The sequence below is a fragment of the Seriola aureovittata genome, chromosome 17, assembly GCF_021018895.1.
Source record: "Seriola aureovittata isolate HTS-2021-v1 ecotype China chromosome 17, ASM2101889v1, whole genome shotgun sequence".
In the NCBI taxonomy this organism is placed as follows: Eukaryota; Metazoa; Chordata; class Actinopteri; order Carangiformes; family Carangidae; genus Seriola; species Seriola aureovittata.
Window position 1 is genome coordinate 4,351,241 of NC_079380.1, and position 20,426 is coordinate 4,371,666.

A 20,426-nucleotide genomic window follows, 5' to 3' on the forward strand; every position below is an offset into this window, starting at 1 on the left:
GATTGCAACAGCCGTTACTGAAACTTGTAAGAAAAGGAGAGCAACAATGCAGACAAAACAACACCACGTGCCCGCGGTGCCTGCAGTAGAAAGCCTTTCAAAGAAGCTCCTCACATTTGATGTTTAAGCCCCCAAACTGTTCTGGCTGTCGGAGGACTTGCCGGGGAGATAGAAATGTCTAAAGTTATTACAGCAGTCAGGTAAAGTGTGTGGCAACGCGGCTCTGTAATGGGGGTGGAGAGAGCCGGCCAGCAGCATCTAATGAAGGCGTCTCGGGGAGTACTAAAGAGTCTACGTGACACTACTCCTGATTCGCCCGTCTGAGGACACAGATCAATTAATACATTAACAAACGATTGCAAGCACTTCATCTTGCAATATGAAACCGGCGGCCTGGACTCGCTGCCCTCCCACCCAGAATGGCTGATCAGCTCTGCCTCTATACGCCTGTCTGCCATGAATTTCAACATCGTCTGTCGGTCAGGCTGGAAAACCTCGCCGCCTGGGTTTGTAATCTCCTCACCGGAGACCGTATGTATGCACTGTAACCGCTACACTTGCGGTACATATATGTGTGTGTGTGTGTACAATGAGGGAGGGTATAGGAGCGTTCCAAGCTATTCTTCAGCTAAGAAAATCTAACCTACTGATACAATTTGCAGTATAATGCACCATATATGACCAAATCACAGCAGCTTTGATTGAGCGTCTGCCTAAAGGGAATCCACTCCTGCTAATGACCACTGATCCAAAGCCTCAGAGCGACTCCTTCCTCGTTTTTTTAAGTCGGTGTTTGTGGACGTCTCTTTTTCTTTTTCTTTCTTTTTTTCTTTTTTTTTCTTTTGCAGATAAAAATAAAGCAGTGATGCAGGCCAAACACACCATGTGAGCAGCCTGCGGCACACTTGAGTGCGTTGGTCGGGGAAGTCTAACGTAAACCATTGCTCCTTGCCATGCCATATATATCCAGTCTCCCCATTACCACCATCTCTACTCGACAGCGAGGGCCCTGCACTGCTAAATTATTCATCACACTGAGGGGAGGACAGAAGCATGCATGGTTTCTCCACTCCATGCCTCTTCCCCCTTTTTTCTCTCTGTCTCTAATACAAAGGAACAGCCGGGTGGAGAGAATGATATACAAGCCGTCTCTCCATCACTATATGGCCATCGCAGGAGATGTGCCTCCACTTCCTCCAATTACCACAGTGGAGTTGAGGTCGGGTTTGGGTTGGGCACTGTGGTAGACCAGACGGTCGCTGGCTCGCCCGCCGTGCATATGGGGGAAGAAAGGTGGGTGGCACTCAGGGGCCCCATGCATAACCTGGGACGTCTTTGTATACACATTCATCTATATCAGTGGGCAACAGGGAAATGTAAGCCAAAGGTAATTGCCCTGGATAAGAACATCTGCTTGGTGAATAAATATTCTAATGAGGGGAGCTTGCAGGTTCCCCAGACTGATACACGACTGACAGGCATCCGGAGGGACCGCAGGTAATGCTCACCACCTGCAGTTCAAACAGGAGGCGGTCCCATCCTCCTCACGCAACTAAACGCTGGCCGACACACACACACACACACACACACACACACACACACTGTAGATACCAGGGATTGGTGGTAAATCATTGATCATGCACCAGTTATGATGATGTCAGGAGTGACAAGTAGAGTGCAGTTTCACTTTTCACGTTGCAGAGCGAATGTAGCGTCTGCAGAAAAAAACGTAAAAACCTGAGAGGGTGAGAAGATAATTCTACTACTTTACTTCCTGCAGTGCAGTGAAACTGGAACCTTCGTATTTTTGGAAATGATCTCACTCCTGCTCGTTCTCTCTTCTCCTATCTCACCAGTCCGAAAGTTATGTCACTGCTTCTGTTATTATTGTCATCAGGGCATGAATGAAAATTCATTTTCATGTCTATTAATGTGTTTTTCTGTTTAATCGATAAGCGATTTAGTCTAATTAGTTGAAAAATTGTGAAAAAAGATCCATCTCAATTTCCCAGACTCCATTGCTCTGCTCTCAAATTGTTTATTTTGTTAGTTGGATAACAACTTTATTGTGTTTGCCTCCAACCAATAGCGTTACCAATACAAGACAATTAATAACACAAGACATTTGATTAGGACACACACTTTTTGTCACAACAACCTAAGGACTTTCGATTTACCAGAGAGCATTTGCCAGTTTTTCTTGATAAATGATGATTAATCTAAATTGTTGTCGATCCATTTCCTATTGATGATAATTGTTACAGCACCAAAGTTTATTTTTCATATAAAACGCTTCTGATTCACCATCCTCTAAATTTAAACCAAACAAGTATGACATCGCATTTTTGGGGCCGCAACGAACTATTCATTATCTATTGATGGGGACTGGGATATTTATGATTATTTCATCAATCAGTCAAGTATTATCATTAATGCCCATTACGATTTCCTGGAGCCAAAGATACCTCATGTATGATATAAAACAGCGAACCCCTCATATTTGAGAAGCTGGAGCAAGTAAATATTGAGAACTTTTTAAATGATAAATGATCTATTACTCGACTGTTTTTACCGGAACTGATGTCAGTGAACATTGTGTTGACTGACACATCTAATAACTGACTTCATTTCATCGGTTCAGCACTATCACCGTTTTCAATTATTTAAAAATTGACAGTGATTCTCATCCTTTTGTTCTTTTTTTTTTTTTTTTTTTACCTGACAAGTCATTTTTCCTCTTAACTGGAGCTTGGCTGAATGCAAAATGGCAAAAAGCCTCACTGTCTTGGTGTAGAATCATTGACCACTTTTTAGTTTTTTTTTTTTGGCTAGGTTTGGCTCCTCAGAGTCAGAAATAAGGCGTCCTGATACTTCAGCGTAGAAACAGACTATCTGGGAGTTTGACAGGTGAATGATAAAATAAGGAATCATGTATTGAACTCATGCTCAGAGCTAAATAATAATGTTCTTCTCATGTGAGTGAAACGTGAACGTGGTTAAATATTTAACCGTTACACTGCTGAGCCTGAAGGGATGTAAACTGACAGCATTACTGCTTCACTCTGTTCGGCCTATACACGTGTGTGTGTGTGTGTGTGTGTGTGTGGGGTCATCGCTCCGAATGGCTGGAGGCAGAATTAGTGATGAAACTGGAGGTGGAGAAAAGGTGAGCTGCAACCTCACAGCGAAAACCTTCAAAAAGACGGTGACGGTGGAGACTCTTCCAATAAGCATCAACACCCAGGAGAAACGCTTTGAGTATCAGCGGGGCCTGTGTAGGAGCGAGGCCTCAGAAAAAAAAATATATAAAAAAAATAAAACCCTACACACTGTATTATTTTCTTTGAGTTATGACATAATTTGGAAACGCTACACCTTCCTGTCACTTCCACTCTACTTGGAGACGAAAAGAAAACTTTTCTTCTGGTTCAAACATGAGCTCGTTTCTCCACTTAGAGTAACTCTGGCCCCAAAACATCCTCTCTCCAGAAATCGGAGCTCCGAATCAATACGCAGTGCTGCTTCATTCATAGCATGCTTAACATGCTTTTGTTATTCATGTTTTACCCTCACTTCAAAAGAACGCGGAAAAAATATGTGGTTCAAGTATTAAGTCATTTATAATGGAGTTATCCATGTAAAGTAACTTTCACCTCCCCAAAAAGAGATGCTTTTTCCCCAGAAATCTGAACTCACGATCAATAGCTACACACACACACACACACACACACACACACAGTCTGCAGAACTCACATCTGTAACTGCATTACAGTGGCAACGCTGGAAATATGTGTTGCATTAGAAAATAATTTCATTTACTTTGTATTTCTGTAAAACAGTGGGGGATTAAAATGGTCTGCACAAAAAAAAAAGAAAAGGAAAAAAAAAAAAAACGAGTGTAAGTGCTGAAGCAGCGAGCACTGGGCGGGTATTGTTGTGGTGAGACTGCAAACCACTGAGAAGACAAAACCAATCTGACTAATCACACATGATCTTAAACAGAATTAATCAGCAGCTTCAGTTGGCAATCTGTAATCGTCCTCGTTCTGTGCTTAATGTCGCTTAATTTATGAAAAGACAAAAACAGGAGGAACTCTGGCTGACTTAGATATGTGAGATATGTGGGCAACAAAAACAACAACATCACAAAAAAAAAAAGAAGAAAAAAAAAAAGGCATTTGAAACACAGGCGCAGACAAGGAAATCAAAATGTGTCCCCAGAAGACCCTGAGCAGCTCATTTTCAGATGCCGGTGGTAAATTGGAGAGATATGGTTTCAAATGACAGACATACTGCATGCTGGGTAGTTTGACTGTCAGTGGAAGTTGAATAACAATACTTGTAAAGGTATTAGTGTGGGTAATGATCACACTCCGACATCCTCTCTCATTTAAAGGCTGGATAAATCCGACACGTACACGCAGGCCTCTATAGCATCTGGCTGCAGCATCCAGCATCAATAAAACACATGGAAGTGGAAAACCATCAGCTCTGTTCATGCATGTGGGAGGTGCAACACCGCACACACACACACACACACACACACACTCACACACACTCACTCACATACTCACACACACACTGCATGTACTGAAACACACTCTGACGCATATGCCACACACACATACACACACAGACCAACTCTCTGCCCATGCCGGAGCAGTGTGAGCGCATCAGAGATCCACACTTTGTGGATCCGGTACTCACCCAAAAGTACATCATCATGGTGGAAGCGGGACAGGTGTGGGCAGGCGGGCAGACGAGAGCGGGACCGTGCACTGGGACCAGTCCAGCCAGTGTGGGCGTCAAGAAGAGTCCGAGCGTTTGGACAGAGAGCTCTACTGATCCCTGTTCGACTGAGGCAGCCCTCCCTCTAAACTGTTCAATGGGGCTTGACTTGAGGTCTACCCCCCCACACTTCTTCTTTCGCTTCTTTCTCTACAAGCAGCTTGTTCTTCAGTTAATTTTTAAAAGCCCCCTTCTTTCTCCTCTTCTTCTTCTGAGCCAACACAAGAAAGAGGGGGGGTAAAAAAAAAAAGCAGATGGGGAAAAAGAAAAGAGAGCTGGGGAGGTGTTGTAACCTCTTTTTTCTTTTGACACTCTTCCACTCTACTTGCCTCTCCACACCACTCACTTCGAGACTCTCCCTCTGTCTCTCTGCTCTCTCCCTCACTCTCTCCCTCTCTCTGTCTCCCCCCCCCCCCTTGTGCCGTCTCTTATTGGTGAATGTGAAATCAGTCGGTACGGCACCGAGGCTCAACTAGAGCAGCAGCAGCAGCAGCGGCAGCCTGCGCTTGACAGCTGCCTCCAGCGTTCCTCCACCGGAGCTGTGTTGCTCTGCATAGAGGAGTGTGCCGAACAAACCGGGATCCTGCAGACGGTACTGTAAAATTCAGTGTCCCGGGGAGGGGGGGGTGGGGGTTGGGAGGGGGGCACGGCGAGGGAGGGAGGAAGAGGGGGGGAGGCAGGAAGCTGGGAGTCGTGGTGGAGAGCTCTGCGGGGGAGGGAGGGGGGAGAGTGTGTTGATGATGATGCTGGTGATAGTGGAGGACTAACAGATCGTTCCTCTTTCTTCTTTTCACTGTCTGTGACTGATACGTTGCACTGAAGTTGTGGCAGTTTTACTTCATTGAAGAGAAGAAGAAGACAACGCTGAAGAAAAAAAAAAAAAAAAAATTGGGGGATCTCAGAGAAAACCTTAAAGTATGCCACAGGCAATTGGGAGGCACAGCCTATTTTCCACTTGTTTTCTACTTTTAGCTGCTGAGCTTCGCCGTCTTCATGTGTGTGTCAGTGCATTTGCGTTTTCTTTTTTTTCCCCCCAAGTGCAAGCGAGCAAAACTCATAGGTTGGTGACCAGCAGTGTGTTTGATAAAAACCCTTTTTGTGGCAGATCAGAGGCCAGATGAAGTTGGTGTGAAACACCTTTGTGTGCCAAGCTATATTACATTACATGCTTTAGTGTGTTTTCCATCTGGCGGCTGTAAAGGGGGAGGGGAGAAAGGGAGGGTGGAGGAGAGGGAGTGTGTGTGTGTGTGTGTGTGTGTAGGGGGGGGGCTTGGCTATCTTCTAGACAGCACTGTAACAATGAGCCTGCCTCAGCAATTTTCAAAACATATCATCAATACATGACTGGGAGCTCGCGCTTTTAAATATTAACCCTGTGGCAGCCGGGGCAGGCTGCGGAGAGCTCTAGTGGTTTTGCGGCATCCTCTAGTGCTGGATCATCCAATAAAACAAAAGACGTCCTGGGGGATGAGCTAATTTGCTGTAGGATCCTAAAGAACATTTGCCAGCTATAGAGAACATTGCCGTAATGAACAGAGCAGATAGATTCAGGTTATGTTACCCCACCAGTAATTGCCACATGAGGAGGCCGAGTTAAATTTGCAGCTGGCTTTGAGCGAACTGACACACAAGGGGCCTCGTTCACATGACGCAACTGTCATCTTAAATTTATCACCTATTTTATTTTTCTACCTCCTTCAGAAAGGCACACGAGAACACGCTGAAAAATGAAACAGCTGACTGGAAGGAAAAAGAATGGTAATTAGTGATTTTGCAAATATTGTGACGTTTTAGATGAACGCTTTATTTCAGGACTGAACTGCACTTTGGATAAATCAAGAGATGCATCGTTCCTTACATCTCCATCACTTCACAATCCAGCCTTTCCATTACTTTTGCACACACACAATCTCTTATTGGTGGCATTACCATGCACATACAAGTCCCCCATATCTTTCTTACATGTCCACCAGAACCCAATGGATTTACATTAGCAATCACAGAGTGGGTAACCGCCCCATTCCTACATCAATCTCTGATGGGAAATAAAAATGAAATGCACTTCTCAGGCAACTCGGATTAAGGATCACGCTTTTATCAAATACTGAAGTCTATTTCAAGTCCTGCTCATAAATAACTGAGGGGGAGAGAGGGAGGAAAAGAAAAAGGGTGGAGGCAAAAAAAAAAAAAAGAGGGAGAGACCGGAGGGGAAGCAGCAGACAGGCGGGGGTGATGTGGATATAGACAGAGAGCATCATGGACTGAAGCTAAGGGCACTTGGGGTTGGAGGGATTAGGAAAAAAGGTATAAGAAAATAAGAATTTGAGGGCATTTCAAATTTATATAATCCCCATGTCTCCTTTCTAGGAATCTCCTTCAATTAGAGATGAAAAATGGAGTTGGGGTTAAGATGGCGTTGCTCAGGGTGCAGACCTAGTCCTCCCTGCTTCCCGTCTCCTTCCTGAGCTGCATTTCTCCCGTGCTCCACACCGCTTACCAAGGATGCGAGTGGCTTTTCCGACCATTTAGATTTCCCACCATAGTCTAGACACTCCCTGGAGACTCTGCCATCCATTATAAAGATAGAGCTTTCAAAGAGATGAGGAAGTGAAGGCCTCACACAGAGCTGGTTCTGCCTAAAATGTCCGTTTGCCTCAGACCCTCACTGACTCGAAATCTGTTGTCTTAATATTTCATGATGATCTCACCTCTGTTCTGTAGTGAACTGCTACTCACGGAGCATCCTCTGTCAAGCTACACTCAGATCTCGTCATTAGAAAGACTCCAGAGGAGAGAATGAGCCGCACTTCCCCTGAGTTCTCACTCTCAACCCCTCCAACTCCCCCGTGGGGTTGTGGGCTATAGTTATGGCTAATTTGGCCTTTCGTCCTCATTCATCAAACGCTCGGCCCTTCGCTGTCTGGCCTCAGCTGGTGAGAGACCCGGCTGGTTGGCTGAAGACAGGTGGAGATGCAGCTCCGGCCTGAGTCTCCCAGGTTAGTTTTCTTTAATCACACACTTCACTTTATGGAGTGACCCGTTTTACAACTCGCTGACAAGGATCCACAGCTACGCTCGTTTTATCTGCCTTCGTCAGCGCCACAGGTAGGTATTGACATTTCAATGCTAAATACAGCTCATCATGGGAATAAGGCTGTGCAGAGTGACACTTGTTTGAACTACGAGCACTGAAAGAAGAGGAAGTAAAAATCTCTGTACGCTTTTTCACTTATTAACAGTTTTTTTGTGTTAATGAAGTTAGTTTTTCATGTTGCTTTTCTTTTTACTTTTATTCTATTGGTGACAGGGAGTTGTATAAATTGCTGCTGCTAAATACTTGCTAGCACAAATATATTTAAGTATTGAAGGTCCCATATTTCACACTTCCTGTGTTGATCCATAAGAAGATGTAGTTGTGGTTTTAAGAACCAAAAACCATCTCAGTGTAGTTTTACATCTCCTCTCTCAGACTTCTCTCTGGAGCTCTAGTAAAAACATGGTCAGCGAGCCAATCAGAAGAGAGGCTCTGAGCCTCTCTTCTGATTGGCTGACTGTTTTTTGAGTGATTGAATAAAAATATGGCAGATTTCAGGTAAACACTCAGAGAAACCGAATCCTGCAAGGCTGGATGGTGGGTCCAGGTGGGCGGGGCTTCGGACATGAATGAGAGCGGTGACTGCTTTGTTGTGACATCACAAAGTCACAGAAGTCCTGACAGCTGGTTTTAAGGCTCAGTTTCTGAATACAGGCTGTGTGCATTTCTCTGTGGACTGAGGCTTTGACACTTTCACAGTATTAATATAGAACCTACACCTGATCTATAATCAAACAACACATGGACATCTACCTCTATACTATATGGGACCTTTAAAATATAGTAAAGTATATGAGTGACTAGTGGCTGTAACTCATCTGCATGTTGCATGTTAGCTTTATTAGTTATGTGACCTCTGGTTTTCATGTCACAGCCAGAGCTATAGCTAAATATAGGACTAAAGTCACGTCTTATTATTATTCTTACTTATACTGAACAGTTTTAGGCACCTGGGGGAGTTTTATACACTGTGAGTTTAATTGGCTTATTCAAGTATTTTTAGAGTCAACATATTCAAATGTGACCGCTTTAAAGCCAATGAGACAAATAAATACATAAAAGATCCACATGTCCTCCTCCAGACTGTTTAATTCTAATAGTGTGAAGGGGCATTTAGACCTTCATGATGGGAAATTGTGCTATACCATCAAAACCATCCTGACAGCCGATAAATATGCATAAAATAACAAGAAAAAATACACGATGTTCCTTATTTGATTTAACTCCAGCTTTCTGACATAGCCTGCATATTTAGCCTTGAAAACGGTAATGTTTTGCTTCCCGGCCCTGGAAGACATCATTAAACATCATTTGTAAGCATACATTACACTATACGCAGCAAATCGCCCATCTGCTGATTTTGGAGCTCACTGTGTGTAAAACAATAAATCTATCATATGGCTCCACGTAAAGAATCCCACTAAAGTAACGCCTCCGTGCAGACATACGTGGAGTGTATTAAACATAGCCGTGTGCACAGACTGTATGCAGTGTTAATAATGCAGTGTTTACATCTCGGCATTGAGCAGGCAATACTGGCCCAGGGCTGCAAACTGGCAGGGCTGTGCGGTAATTAGGGGTTGTGTGTTGGGGATGTGAAGGCTTGCTGCATGTCATGCTGATACCACTGCCGGGCGGACCTGTTGTGACGGCAGCAGGCACGCCGAGTGCTACACGAGGCCACACCTTTCCGCCACAGCGGGACGTCGCACCTTCCACTCTGACGAGCGCCTGCTGCAGCCTGCGAGCTCAGCCGTTACTCAGCGGTCCAATGTGGGGTGCAGAGGATGTAAACGCGATGACAGCGGTTGTTAGCTGTTTTCCCAACATGAGAAACGTGTGTGTGTGTGTGTGTGTGATCCATGTGTTCATGCACACCTTCATATTAACCCTTTGTATTTGTTGACATGTTGGCGTCATCCTGCTGTAGAAATACTGGGACCTGTCTGAAAATAAGTTGCAGTATATCGCCCTCATATTTAAATGTCCTGATTGTAATGCAGGCTTTCTGTTAAAACATGATGACATAACCCTGATTACATCACTATGACATCATCAGGGTAAGACAAAGCCCTTAGAGACTGAGATTTGTTTCTATGTCAATAATTCCAAAGAACTATTAAATACCATGTTTTCAAAACGCTGCAGTGAACTGACTTTTGAACCATGAAAATATCAGTTTTGTTTCTGCGTGCTCTTCATGAGAACAGGTGGACATGTACAATTTCTGTTTAACTGAAATCTTTGCCGCCTGTCATGTTTGATGTCTTAATCATTTGTTAGATCTTTCAAAGACTTGTTTATTGGCTACAGTGTATAATGTGTGTCAGTGCATGCACGCTTGAGTTTTACTTTGAATTCATTAACACATACAGTGTATTATATCAAATATATATATAGTATATATATATATTTCACTGGAACACAAGCAAACCCAAATGGAATTCTAACAGCCTCTCTTGCATCTCCGTTTGACATTAATTGATAATCAAACAAGCCTTCACATTAGACATTTATGAGATCAGCTGAATTATCTATTTAATGTAACCCAATTATATGCAACCCTTGTGCACCAATCAACAGTAATTCCCGACTCATAAATGACAGCTACAACGACAGATTTCATCAATAATAAACATTGATGAAAACTTGCGACCCGCTTCGAAAGAGGGTAATTAACAGGAAGAAAAAGTGCTGTGCTGAATTTCTTTTTTCTTTAGGAAAACTGCTCCGCGATCCTTGTGGTTTCACTAGGCGTTCACTAGAATCTCACATCCCGGCACCAGTGAGAGTCAGTGTAAAACAAACTAAAGACAGACATTTATCATCCACTCTGAACACAGAGCTTCATTTAACCCCAGCTCTTAATTAAAACCTTGTCATTTTTTCAAGCTGTTGCCATAACACTACATTTCATGAATTATTTGGTTGACCTTTTTTTCAGTGGAAACCAGACACCAGGCCAGCCTCAACGGGGGAAATATGAGTCCATACACAGAACGGCTTCACCTGTGTTTTAGGGCTTGCGGAGACACATCTTTGTTATGCCTCACATGGGACTTCCCTACCTGAAGCTCGAGCCTTCAGAGAGCACAGAAAACCTTTTAAAAAGTCTGATATGAAACAAGATGCTAAGATATGATGAGCTTCCCTAGTCTTACATCCACAGCAGACGACTGTCACATCCTGAGTATAACTTAAACCAACACATGTCAACAGAGCAGGCATCAAAAGCAGCCCATTAGGGACTTGGGGGAATTCAGCACCTGAAGCCTGTTTGGGTTCAACCCAACTGCATGAAACTCTTCCGACAAAATGGAGGTAAGTGTGCACAGAGGGGCCTGCTGCTCTTACCAGTCTTGTAAAGAGGGGCACTCCCAAATGCCAGAGGTGATCGTTCAGCAGTCCGCTGTATACCACGTTCCCGAAGACAGCGATGCTTCCTGACTTACACAACGTGTTTCCTGCAGGGACACAGAGAAACACAGCCAGGCGTCATTGAAACGGACAGGAAGCAGCAAGGGGCAAGTGCATGCACTCCAGCAGCCAGACACTACGCTGAACAAAAAAAAAAAAAAAAAAAAAAGGCAAATTCAATCAAAGGAAATCATTGCACAGGAAGAGAAATAATAGAGAATGCAGCATCGATTGTTATAAATATTGATTTCGGAGGTTTATTGACCTTACATGTAATGACGAATACGGATAGGTAGCCTGTCAAGAATCAATAAAGTTGCACAACTGAGTGAAGCTGATCTAACAACAGTAAAATAACAAAACTGTAGTATGAAGTGAGAGGACGGAGAGTAACACCAAGTGTCTGTAACCGCTTCGTCGTCACATTAAAAGCGTTCGCGTTGTAGAGGCGCTCCCTTTTTTTTTTTTTTTTTGCACACATCCCAAAAACAAGTGACACTTCAGAGTTTACCATCAAAAAAGTTAAAATTAGTCTGAGTGATAGTAAAGCAGCTTTACAGAGGCACAAACATTGTAAAAATGTAACATGATAACATTTTATTGTTCTCTCTCTTTTTTTTTTTTTTTTTTTAACGCACTCCTGTTACAAGACAAGCAACTGCTTCTGCGCCGATATTAGGATCTTAAAAGTGTTTACACAGGAGGAATGTTGAGGCGGAGAGGATTACATTATTTGCAGTTTTCCCGAGATTGAGAGCCATCCCAAAGGCAGCATCCCCCCTCCCCCCATTTAACCCAAGCAAGTGATGCTGCCATTGTGATTAACTTATAATTTTACTAATGCTTTATGTTTTTGTCTGTAACTTGTTGTAACTTGTGTAACCTGATACTACAGTTTCAAGTATTTGTTGGCTTCGAAAATACTACATCTCCCACGAAGCTCTTGCTGCACGTAAACGCGTCCTTGGGTCGGCTCCAGAACAGATTAGAAGCTGTGGCGAGTGTGTGATCACGATGCAAATAAAGCCATAATGTTCTCCGTTTACAGCAGGTACACAAGCAAAACAGCGACTTTACACAAAAACAGCAACAGGAAGCAGGAGGTTAGTCCACAACACAAAGCAATCCTTCACTTGACGATGAGTGCATATACAATCAAGTTCAAAAATACAGGAATAAAGAAATAACTGACCAGATTTGACTGAGAATCATTACATCATCAAAACTGCAAAACTGTTGATCCGTCATGATTTGTTTTATCAAGATTTTTCTATGTTTAACTTTGGTTGGTTTGTTCCTTGGTTTCTGCCCGGCGACTGTATCCACTGATCCTCTTCTTTTAAAGTTACTTTTCCAATATTTTCCCTGTAATCTCTAAAAAATCTAAAAAAGAAACATCTTAGCTTTTTGGCCCTCCCTGCCCACTCTCACAGCTCTCCACTCAGCTGCCTTCAGAGGACCTTTAACCTACAAAAGTCCTGAGGTTTGCGGGAAATGCTAAAAACATAAATATTAAATGAACACACACATATACACACACACACACACACATATATATATATATATATATATATATGTGTGTGTGTGTGTGTGTGTGTGTGTGTGTGTGTGGAGTGAACCACATGACATACTGTGCAATCATTTTATTGGACTGGATTTATAGTGGATCAGAACCCAGGAGTTCCAGTTGCACTCCGGCTCTGTGAGGCTTTAAATAAATGTAACAGTAGCATGACGCTTGACGGACACACGACAACTGTGACATAACGTCCAGCCTCCTGTGAAAGGTATCGCATCAGCCCTCCCGTATAAGTCTTGTCCGGCGCCGCCTCAGCACGCAGTTCATCCTCTCAAAGACACCCTTTAATTAGCTCGGCGCCAATGAGCGGCCTCCACAAACACAAACACACGTGCATGCGTGCCCACACACGCGTCCCCGAGAGGGTGATGTACTGCACACTGACGTCCCCATGTATGTGATGAATGCAGCTTATGGAGCAAGCACAGAAAACACAGGTCCCCATTGTAATTTCTGCACAAAGGAACGCTGCAAAGGCACACCAGGGGTGGAGTGAAGCAGTGCTGACAAGCAGCACATGCATTATTTAAAAACAAAAGTAAAAAATGCCCATTAAAGTGTCAGTGGCGCTTTCGGCAGTGCTGGCCTGGGCGCGGTGTGCGTATTACTGTTATTAATGGGCCAGGCGTGGGGGGCATTTCTTCGGTGTGATTGCTCTGCTGCTCTTGCTATCTGCGGTTCAACCCCCCCCTTTTTTTTTTCCATTTCTTCTGTGTGTGTGTGTGTGTGAGAGAGAGAGAGAGAGAGAGAGAGAGAGGAACAGATAAAGAGCATGATACAGACAGAGACGGAGAGACACCGTGAGACCCCGAGTGCACAGTCAATGAGCTGCTACAGCTAATATCATTTCACATTATTGAATGCATATTAAGGCGGAGAGACCTTGTCAGATGAATAGGAGCACCGGTGCTTATATCAAATTCTGATCTGCCGTCACGGCCATGTCTAAAAAATGCCGGGAATGTAGTCAGCATATTGAAAATAAGTGCATACCATTTCTCTTTGCAGTTTAAGATCAAGGGCTATACATTACCGCGACTGACACAGCAGAATGAGGTCATTGTGCATGTTGTAATTACAGCTGGGTAAACACTCCGCTTTCTGCTGCAACACTGGGAACACACAGAGCATGCAGAGGGACTACAGAGAGGCTAATAAAGAAACAGCATTGGCAAATATTTAATGCATCACTGGGAATAAATAAATGGAAGAAAGCGATCATTGGTGTTTGTTATGATCAATTCCAGAGCAGTGCAGTACATTAAAATCAATGTGCGGGGTGGTTTTTTCTTCTTTTTTTTTATACTGTTGGACAACACAGTGGACAAACAAAGACACATCCCTGACCTATTCTTCTGTAATGAGTTTGTTATGGTGTTCATGGTGTTTACATGCAGTGAAGAGAGCACAATAATCACATTTATTCATATTTGCATGTGGAAAATGTCACGTAGAAGAGACAGCTTCATTTCCCTGTCTCTACCTCTGTGGAGCTGCAGAGACAGTGGCTTTTTATTTATTCATTATTTTATTTTTGGTTATAGAAATGGATTCAACTCTGCGTGTTTGAGCCACTGCAGCATCTGTGTTTCTTCTCCTCCATTGGATAAAATCAAACCTAAACTGATGACATGCTGCTTATTGGTTCATGATGAACTTTTTATCATCTTTATTTATTTTATTTTATTTTATTTTTTTAGGGCCCTTCTCAGCAGTTGGGTGTTCTCTCATCTGCAGAATCGACAGTATTGAGCCCAACCTCTGATTAATTATTAACTGTGTGATTAAAGTGTGCGTTGGTGTGTGTGTGTGTGTGTGTGGGTGTGTGTGGCTTACAGGGAGGGGTGGGGGAATGCAACCTGCAGTTCACTTTGCATTATCTACAACTTTGACTATTTTTGGAAACTTGAATTTCAGAATAAAACATTTACCTACAGGCTTCAAGTTATTTTAACAACAATACCTGAAGAATGGATGGAGAGGCTATTGTTTTATTAAGTGAGTGATGCCTTGTTGAGTCTGGCTCAATTTTCTTTTGGCTGCAAGTCAGAGCAGCTTTTTTTTTTATGTCAGTGTAGACGTACATGGGGAGTTTGGCCAACATAGATTTCAAGGCTGATGCCGTTACCAATATTTCAGGATTTAATGCTTATAAATTATTTTAAGTGCCAAGATTCAACCTTAAACTTCACCGTTTTTCAAACTTTTAGAAAAGACGCAAACATAAACGAGAACTTGTTCAATTAGAATCAGTTCAGGCGCAAAGTGCAGCATTTATTATAACTATTACATCACCAACTGTGTGTAAATCAAGAAGATGCATCACATCTGTATCATGCATTGATTGCACTGCAAAACTCTTGATCTCATGAAGTCATCTCTGTCCATATTTGTGTCCTTCCTTCCTTAAAACAAGTGAAAAAAAGTAATCTGCCGGTTCAATGAGAACAGTTTGACCTGCTTCCAGTAGTTTTCTATAGATGAGACGTGGCGTCCTGAAACAAGAATCAAGGAGATCGCTGCAGGTGAAGAGGAGAAGACTGGACCTGATTTCAGAAACAGTTTGATGTTCCTTAGAGATGAACTAGACGGCAGATTTGTTTAAGGAAAATCTAAATTTAAGAGACTAAACTACAACCTGATAAGATGAGAAATCTTTTTCACAGTGTGGCCAGTATATATATTTTTTTAAGTTTTTTTTTTTTTTTTTTTTTTATAACAATCCATAAAACAGTTACAGCTGATCTGAGTTGGTGTAAAAAACAAACCCAACAACCTTTATGGCTGTTAGAGATGTAGTTATTTGGAAGAAAATAATATATAAGAATAAAACTAATCTGAAATGATGAGTTTTGATAACAATTTTAAAAACAAAAAATATCAAATATCTTTCACTAATTTGACAGTAAACAGAATATGTTTGGGGCTGGGACTGAAAGATGATGATGATGATAATGATTATTATGATGATGATGATGATGATGATGGCATTGCTGTAGGCTTTAGGAAATTGTGATTGGCATTTTTCACAATTTAATAGACTTATTGATTATTGGCCAATGGAAATAATTGTTAGTTGCACCCCTGGGAGTATAATAAATAATAGAGTCAGATCCAGTTCACAAATCTGTCTGTTCACAGCCTGCTTGATATTTACTTTATAAAAGAAAAAGATTAAAACCACATGAGTGTGAGAGTGGTGTCAATATTAAAGGTGGTTATTTAGATACGTCTGTGTGTGTGAGTGTGTGTGTGTGTGTGTGTGCGTGCGAGCCTCCAACCGCATGCTCCTCCCCCGGCGCTGCTGTTGGAGGTGGGTCGCTTTAAGCATTCAAACTCCAGAATGTGCGGCTCATTTCTAGCAACGAGGCACATTGCTGCAATGCAATAAGGGAAAACAACACTTTTAATAATTCAGGCTCTGAGACCGGGTGGGGAGGGTGGTGGTGGGGAGTGGGGGGTGAGGTGGAGGGTGGTGGTGGTGAGGGGGCTGGGTGGTTGGGTGGGTGGGTGGGTGGTTGGGAAGACGTCTTAAAGTACCGCAGAATGGCTCATTTAGCTCCTGCTACGCATTATTAAAGTTGTATCGAACCCCCTCCTGGGTCTTTCCCAAAGTTTTTTTTTTTTTTTTTTTTTTTCATTTTCCTTTCCTCTTTCCCCAAAAGCCTGCGAGGTATCCAATAACAGCTACCAACATTTATAAACGACAGAGTATCCTGCACCTTAGAGGAGGAGGTAAACAATGGTGTAGCTCTTAATCTCTCTTTCTCCCTGTCCTCCCCGTTCACCAGTCCTCCAGTCCGAAATTTGTCAGTGCTTTATCCTGTTTGAACTGTAATACAGAGCTCTCGCTGTCCAGATTATTTTCTGCTTGAGCTAAGCCCACGATGCATAAAAAATGTGGGGAATGAACCTTGTATGGAATCAAATTGAGTAATAAAATCGTGTTCACAGTGGCACTGATGGACGCATGATGGTACCGTTAAGGACGTGTTCAAAGGTACCGTAAATTGCCTCTGAGCCTGATGGCAGCTTCCACAGCAAAGAGATTGAATATGAATAAGAAAAAAAAAATAATACAGAGGCAGAAGAAAAATGGGAAAATGTAGATGTTCTTTTTTTTTTCTTTTTTGTTATCCTGGGAAAATAACAATATATCAATGCACACAACAGGTCAATCTGCCTGGTATCATTGCTCATTATCTTTAGAAAACAACCAACGGATGATATTAACCCCTCAACATCCAGTTTCTCCCTTCTTATTTCAAAATAAGCATCTTTTAGAGAAATCATTTTAATCCACACTTCTGATTAAAGTGTCTGATAGCATCATACATATTCTGTATCATCTCATTTCAGCTCCTAATTGAAGCTTCATGATGTTTACACTGAGTGAAATACTCAAGTACGAGACGCTGGTGTTTTTCATGGCTGCATCATTCCATGAAATGGAAATATTCCACATGACTTGCGCATCATTTTATAAATGTTTCCAAAATATTCAGCCTGACATGTTTGATATCTTTGGAAACTATGGGGACCTCCATTACAGTTTTTTTGGCTGCACAACACGAGCTCATGATAACCATCCAGTGCATAATGAAAACGATTTCACTGGTTATTTCCCAAATCTGGTGTTTTCACTGTAAGGTCTGCAGGACGCTGTTTGAAACGAAAAAAAAAACCCTTTCAAACTCTCACACATTCAGCGGTGGTCAACCTCCGAACGAGGCTGTTTTTCTTTGTGAAAACTTGACATTTCAGAGATACTGTGCAAGGTTTTCAGCCGGCGGCAACAAATTATAATTATTATAATTTATGATTACTGCTTACATTGCACAATACAATGAAAAAAAAAAAAAGAAAAAAGGAAAAGCCTATTAAAATGTCCGTTTAGGATATATACACCATAAACTGCTTGCAGAGATCCTAAATCAAAGCCCCCTGTGCTGGAAGAGATGCAGAGACAGAAGACAGGAGGTCAGGAGAGAGAGGAAGGCAGTGGTTGTCAGATGTGTTATGACTGGCTGGTATATCGGTCTTTTATGAGAAATCAAATATGGTCAAGTCAGTGCTCACCTCCGATATGATGGATATCAAACAGTCGGACTGATTACATGTTTATTGTGCGGTGTGACACTGGTTTCTGCAGGAGGCCTTCAATCTGAATTGATTCTGATGCGACATGTTGTTCAAATTACAGATAAATGATAATATTTTTTTATTATTATACTGACCCATCTTTATCCATGCAAAAATAGCCCGTTTCTAGTCTTTGTGTTAACCCAAGCTAACTGGCTGCTGCTTCATATTCAGCATGCCGATATGAGAGTGGCGTCGGCAACAAAGCCAATAAGTGCGTTTCCCTACGTGTGAAATCTCTAATCCATGACAGAAGCTTGTGCTGAGTTGATGTCATATGGGATAAATGGTAGAGACAGGACAAACTCTGATGTTAACAACGTGCAAACATTCACGTGAAGGTGGCTGGATGAGTCCAGAGTCGGCCGTGTGACGATTCAAACAACATAACATCATATCCATTGAATGTGGGTTTTGCTTACACTGAACGACACTTTTTTTTAGCCGATGTGAAGCGTCTGTGCTCGTTTTTAAGTTGCTTTTTAAGTGAATACGAACTGAGCATTTAAGTTGACAGGAACACCATAAGCAGCCGGCAAATTTTATTCATTTGGAAGCACTGTTTCTGTTTTTTTTTTTTTTTTTCAATTCACAAAATACACCTGCTCCTGTATCACTATGCAGCTTCAGAAACACACAGTTTGATGAGGAGCCTTGCGCATCAAAGCAACACCAGTGCAGCCAGCCAGTCATCCACCCAGCCTAAACGACAGACACACACACACACACACACACACACACACACACACACAAAAAAAAAAAAAATTAAAACAGTCAACCAGCTGCTTCATCTCCTGCTGAGTGTCAGACTCTGACGTTCTTCCTGCTTCGTCCATCTAAGCTGACTAAACGCAGACCCCGTTTTCTTCAAAGCTATGCAAATTAGCCACGTTGCTAAGTGGATTCCTCTTTTTTTTTTTTTTTTTTTTGCTGCAGAGCCACAGGGCCGATTAGGGCCAATTTCTATCAACAGAATGTATACCCACCTACATACAGTAGAGCGCCGCACTGCATTACTATTCTCTCTCTATCACCGCTCGCTCTCTCTCTCTCTCTCTCTCGCTCTCTCCCCATTACTATTCTCGGTGGTCTTCTCTTCCTCATAACACAAGCCCTGCTCTAATAGATCAGTTGTTGAATTTAGAGTGAAAATAATGTACATTTCTCTGCTGTAATTAAATTATTATGGGCAAAAAATGGAGGCAGGAGGGAGCTAATAAAGATCAAAACGCAGCACAGACACACAGAGGAAGTGATCTCTGACCTTAGCAAAACATTGTTTTTCCTTGATTGCATGATGTATGCTATGTGTCCACCTTGGTCTTTTGTTCCCCCCCCCAGGGCTCTCTACAAAGGGTCGCAAGTTAAATCAGAGGGGTTGTGAGATTTGGGGTTGAGAACATGGTAGGAAAGCAGAAAAAAACTGAAAGTCGCTCAGTACAGCACACACCTGCGCCAAGGCCAGACAGTCCTACACCCTTCTGTATCTTCACCAAAAATGGACAAAGTCATAGATCTCAACAACATAAATATGTAAAAATGTCGCTGTTGTGCGAAAGTGAAAGAAATTCTTGGATCAGCCCCAAAACATAAGGGGTTCTTCCCTGGTCCATGCCCCATCCCTCCACCATGTTTGGTGCAAATGGGCTCAGTAGTTTTTGCATAATCCTGCTGACAAACAAACAAACCAACAGACGGGGAAAAAAACAAAAAAAACAAAATCATGTCTATTTTTTCTTTGCTTTGTTTTTTTGTGTGTCTGTGTGTGTGTGTGTGCATGAAATATTTCATTATTGTGGGTATTTCAGGACCTAAAATGAGGCTGGTAAAGACAGGCAAGTGATGATGGTTCACAAGTACACACTGCGCTGTTGAGTCCTTTTTTTCAACATAACAGTTCCTGCCATGCACAGAGCCAGATCCATAAAGAAACCGTTTTCCCAGTTCTTTATCCGTCTCTCTCACTCGCTCCCCTTCATTTGACGCTCTGTCTCTTTAAGAAGTGGCTCCTCGCTCTCTTCAATCACACCTCGTTAGTGCGCAGGCCTGTTCACTTGCAGTGCACAGATTAATAAGTCATTGGCACCGGGCACCGTTCACCATTCACTGGCCCAGGCTCCTAGAATTGGCTGGGGTGCGTGGGGCGGTGGGGTAACTGGTGGTGTAATGACTGGAAGTTGTGCTGTGACCCCTCCCTTCCCCAGTGGGAAGCAGCGAGGATGAAGGGGAAGGAGGGCGATTGTGCTCGCAACATCATCATTATAATGCTAATTATTATTATTGGTGTAAGAAAAGTGTGTTGTTGCTGTCGTGGAATCGCACTAAAAACAGCCACCCTATTTGCCACAGTCATTTCCATTCCCTCTTATCATTATCTCTTCATTATCATTATCACCATTACGATCG

General features: G+C 42.6%; 1 protein-coding gene across 1 annotated transcript in view; it reads right to left on the reverse strand.

Moving 5' to 3' along the window:
- LOC130185495 (RNA binding protein fox-1 homolog 3-like) overlaps positions 1 to 20,426 on the reverse strand; it is a 365,601-nt gene that overhangs the window by 110,436 nt on the left and 234,739 nt on the right. The window contains exon 6 of the mRNA XM_056401984.1: positions 11,237 to 11,346. Within this exon, the coding sequence (XP_056257959.1) occupies positions 11,237 to 11,346 (110 nt within the window). The remainder of the gene's footprint in view (positions 1 to 11,236; positions 11,347 to 20,426) is intronic.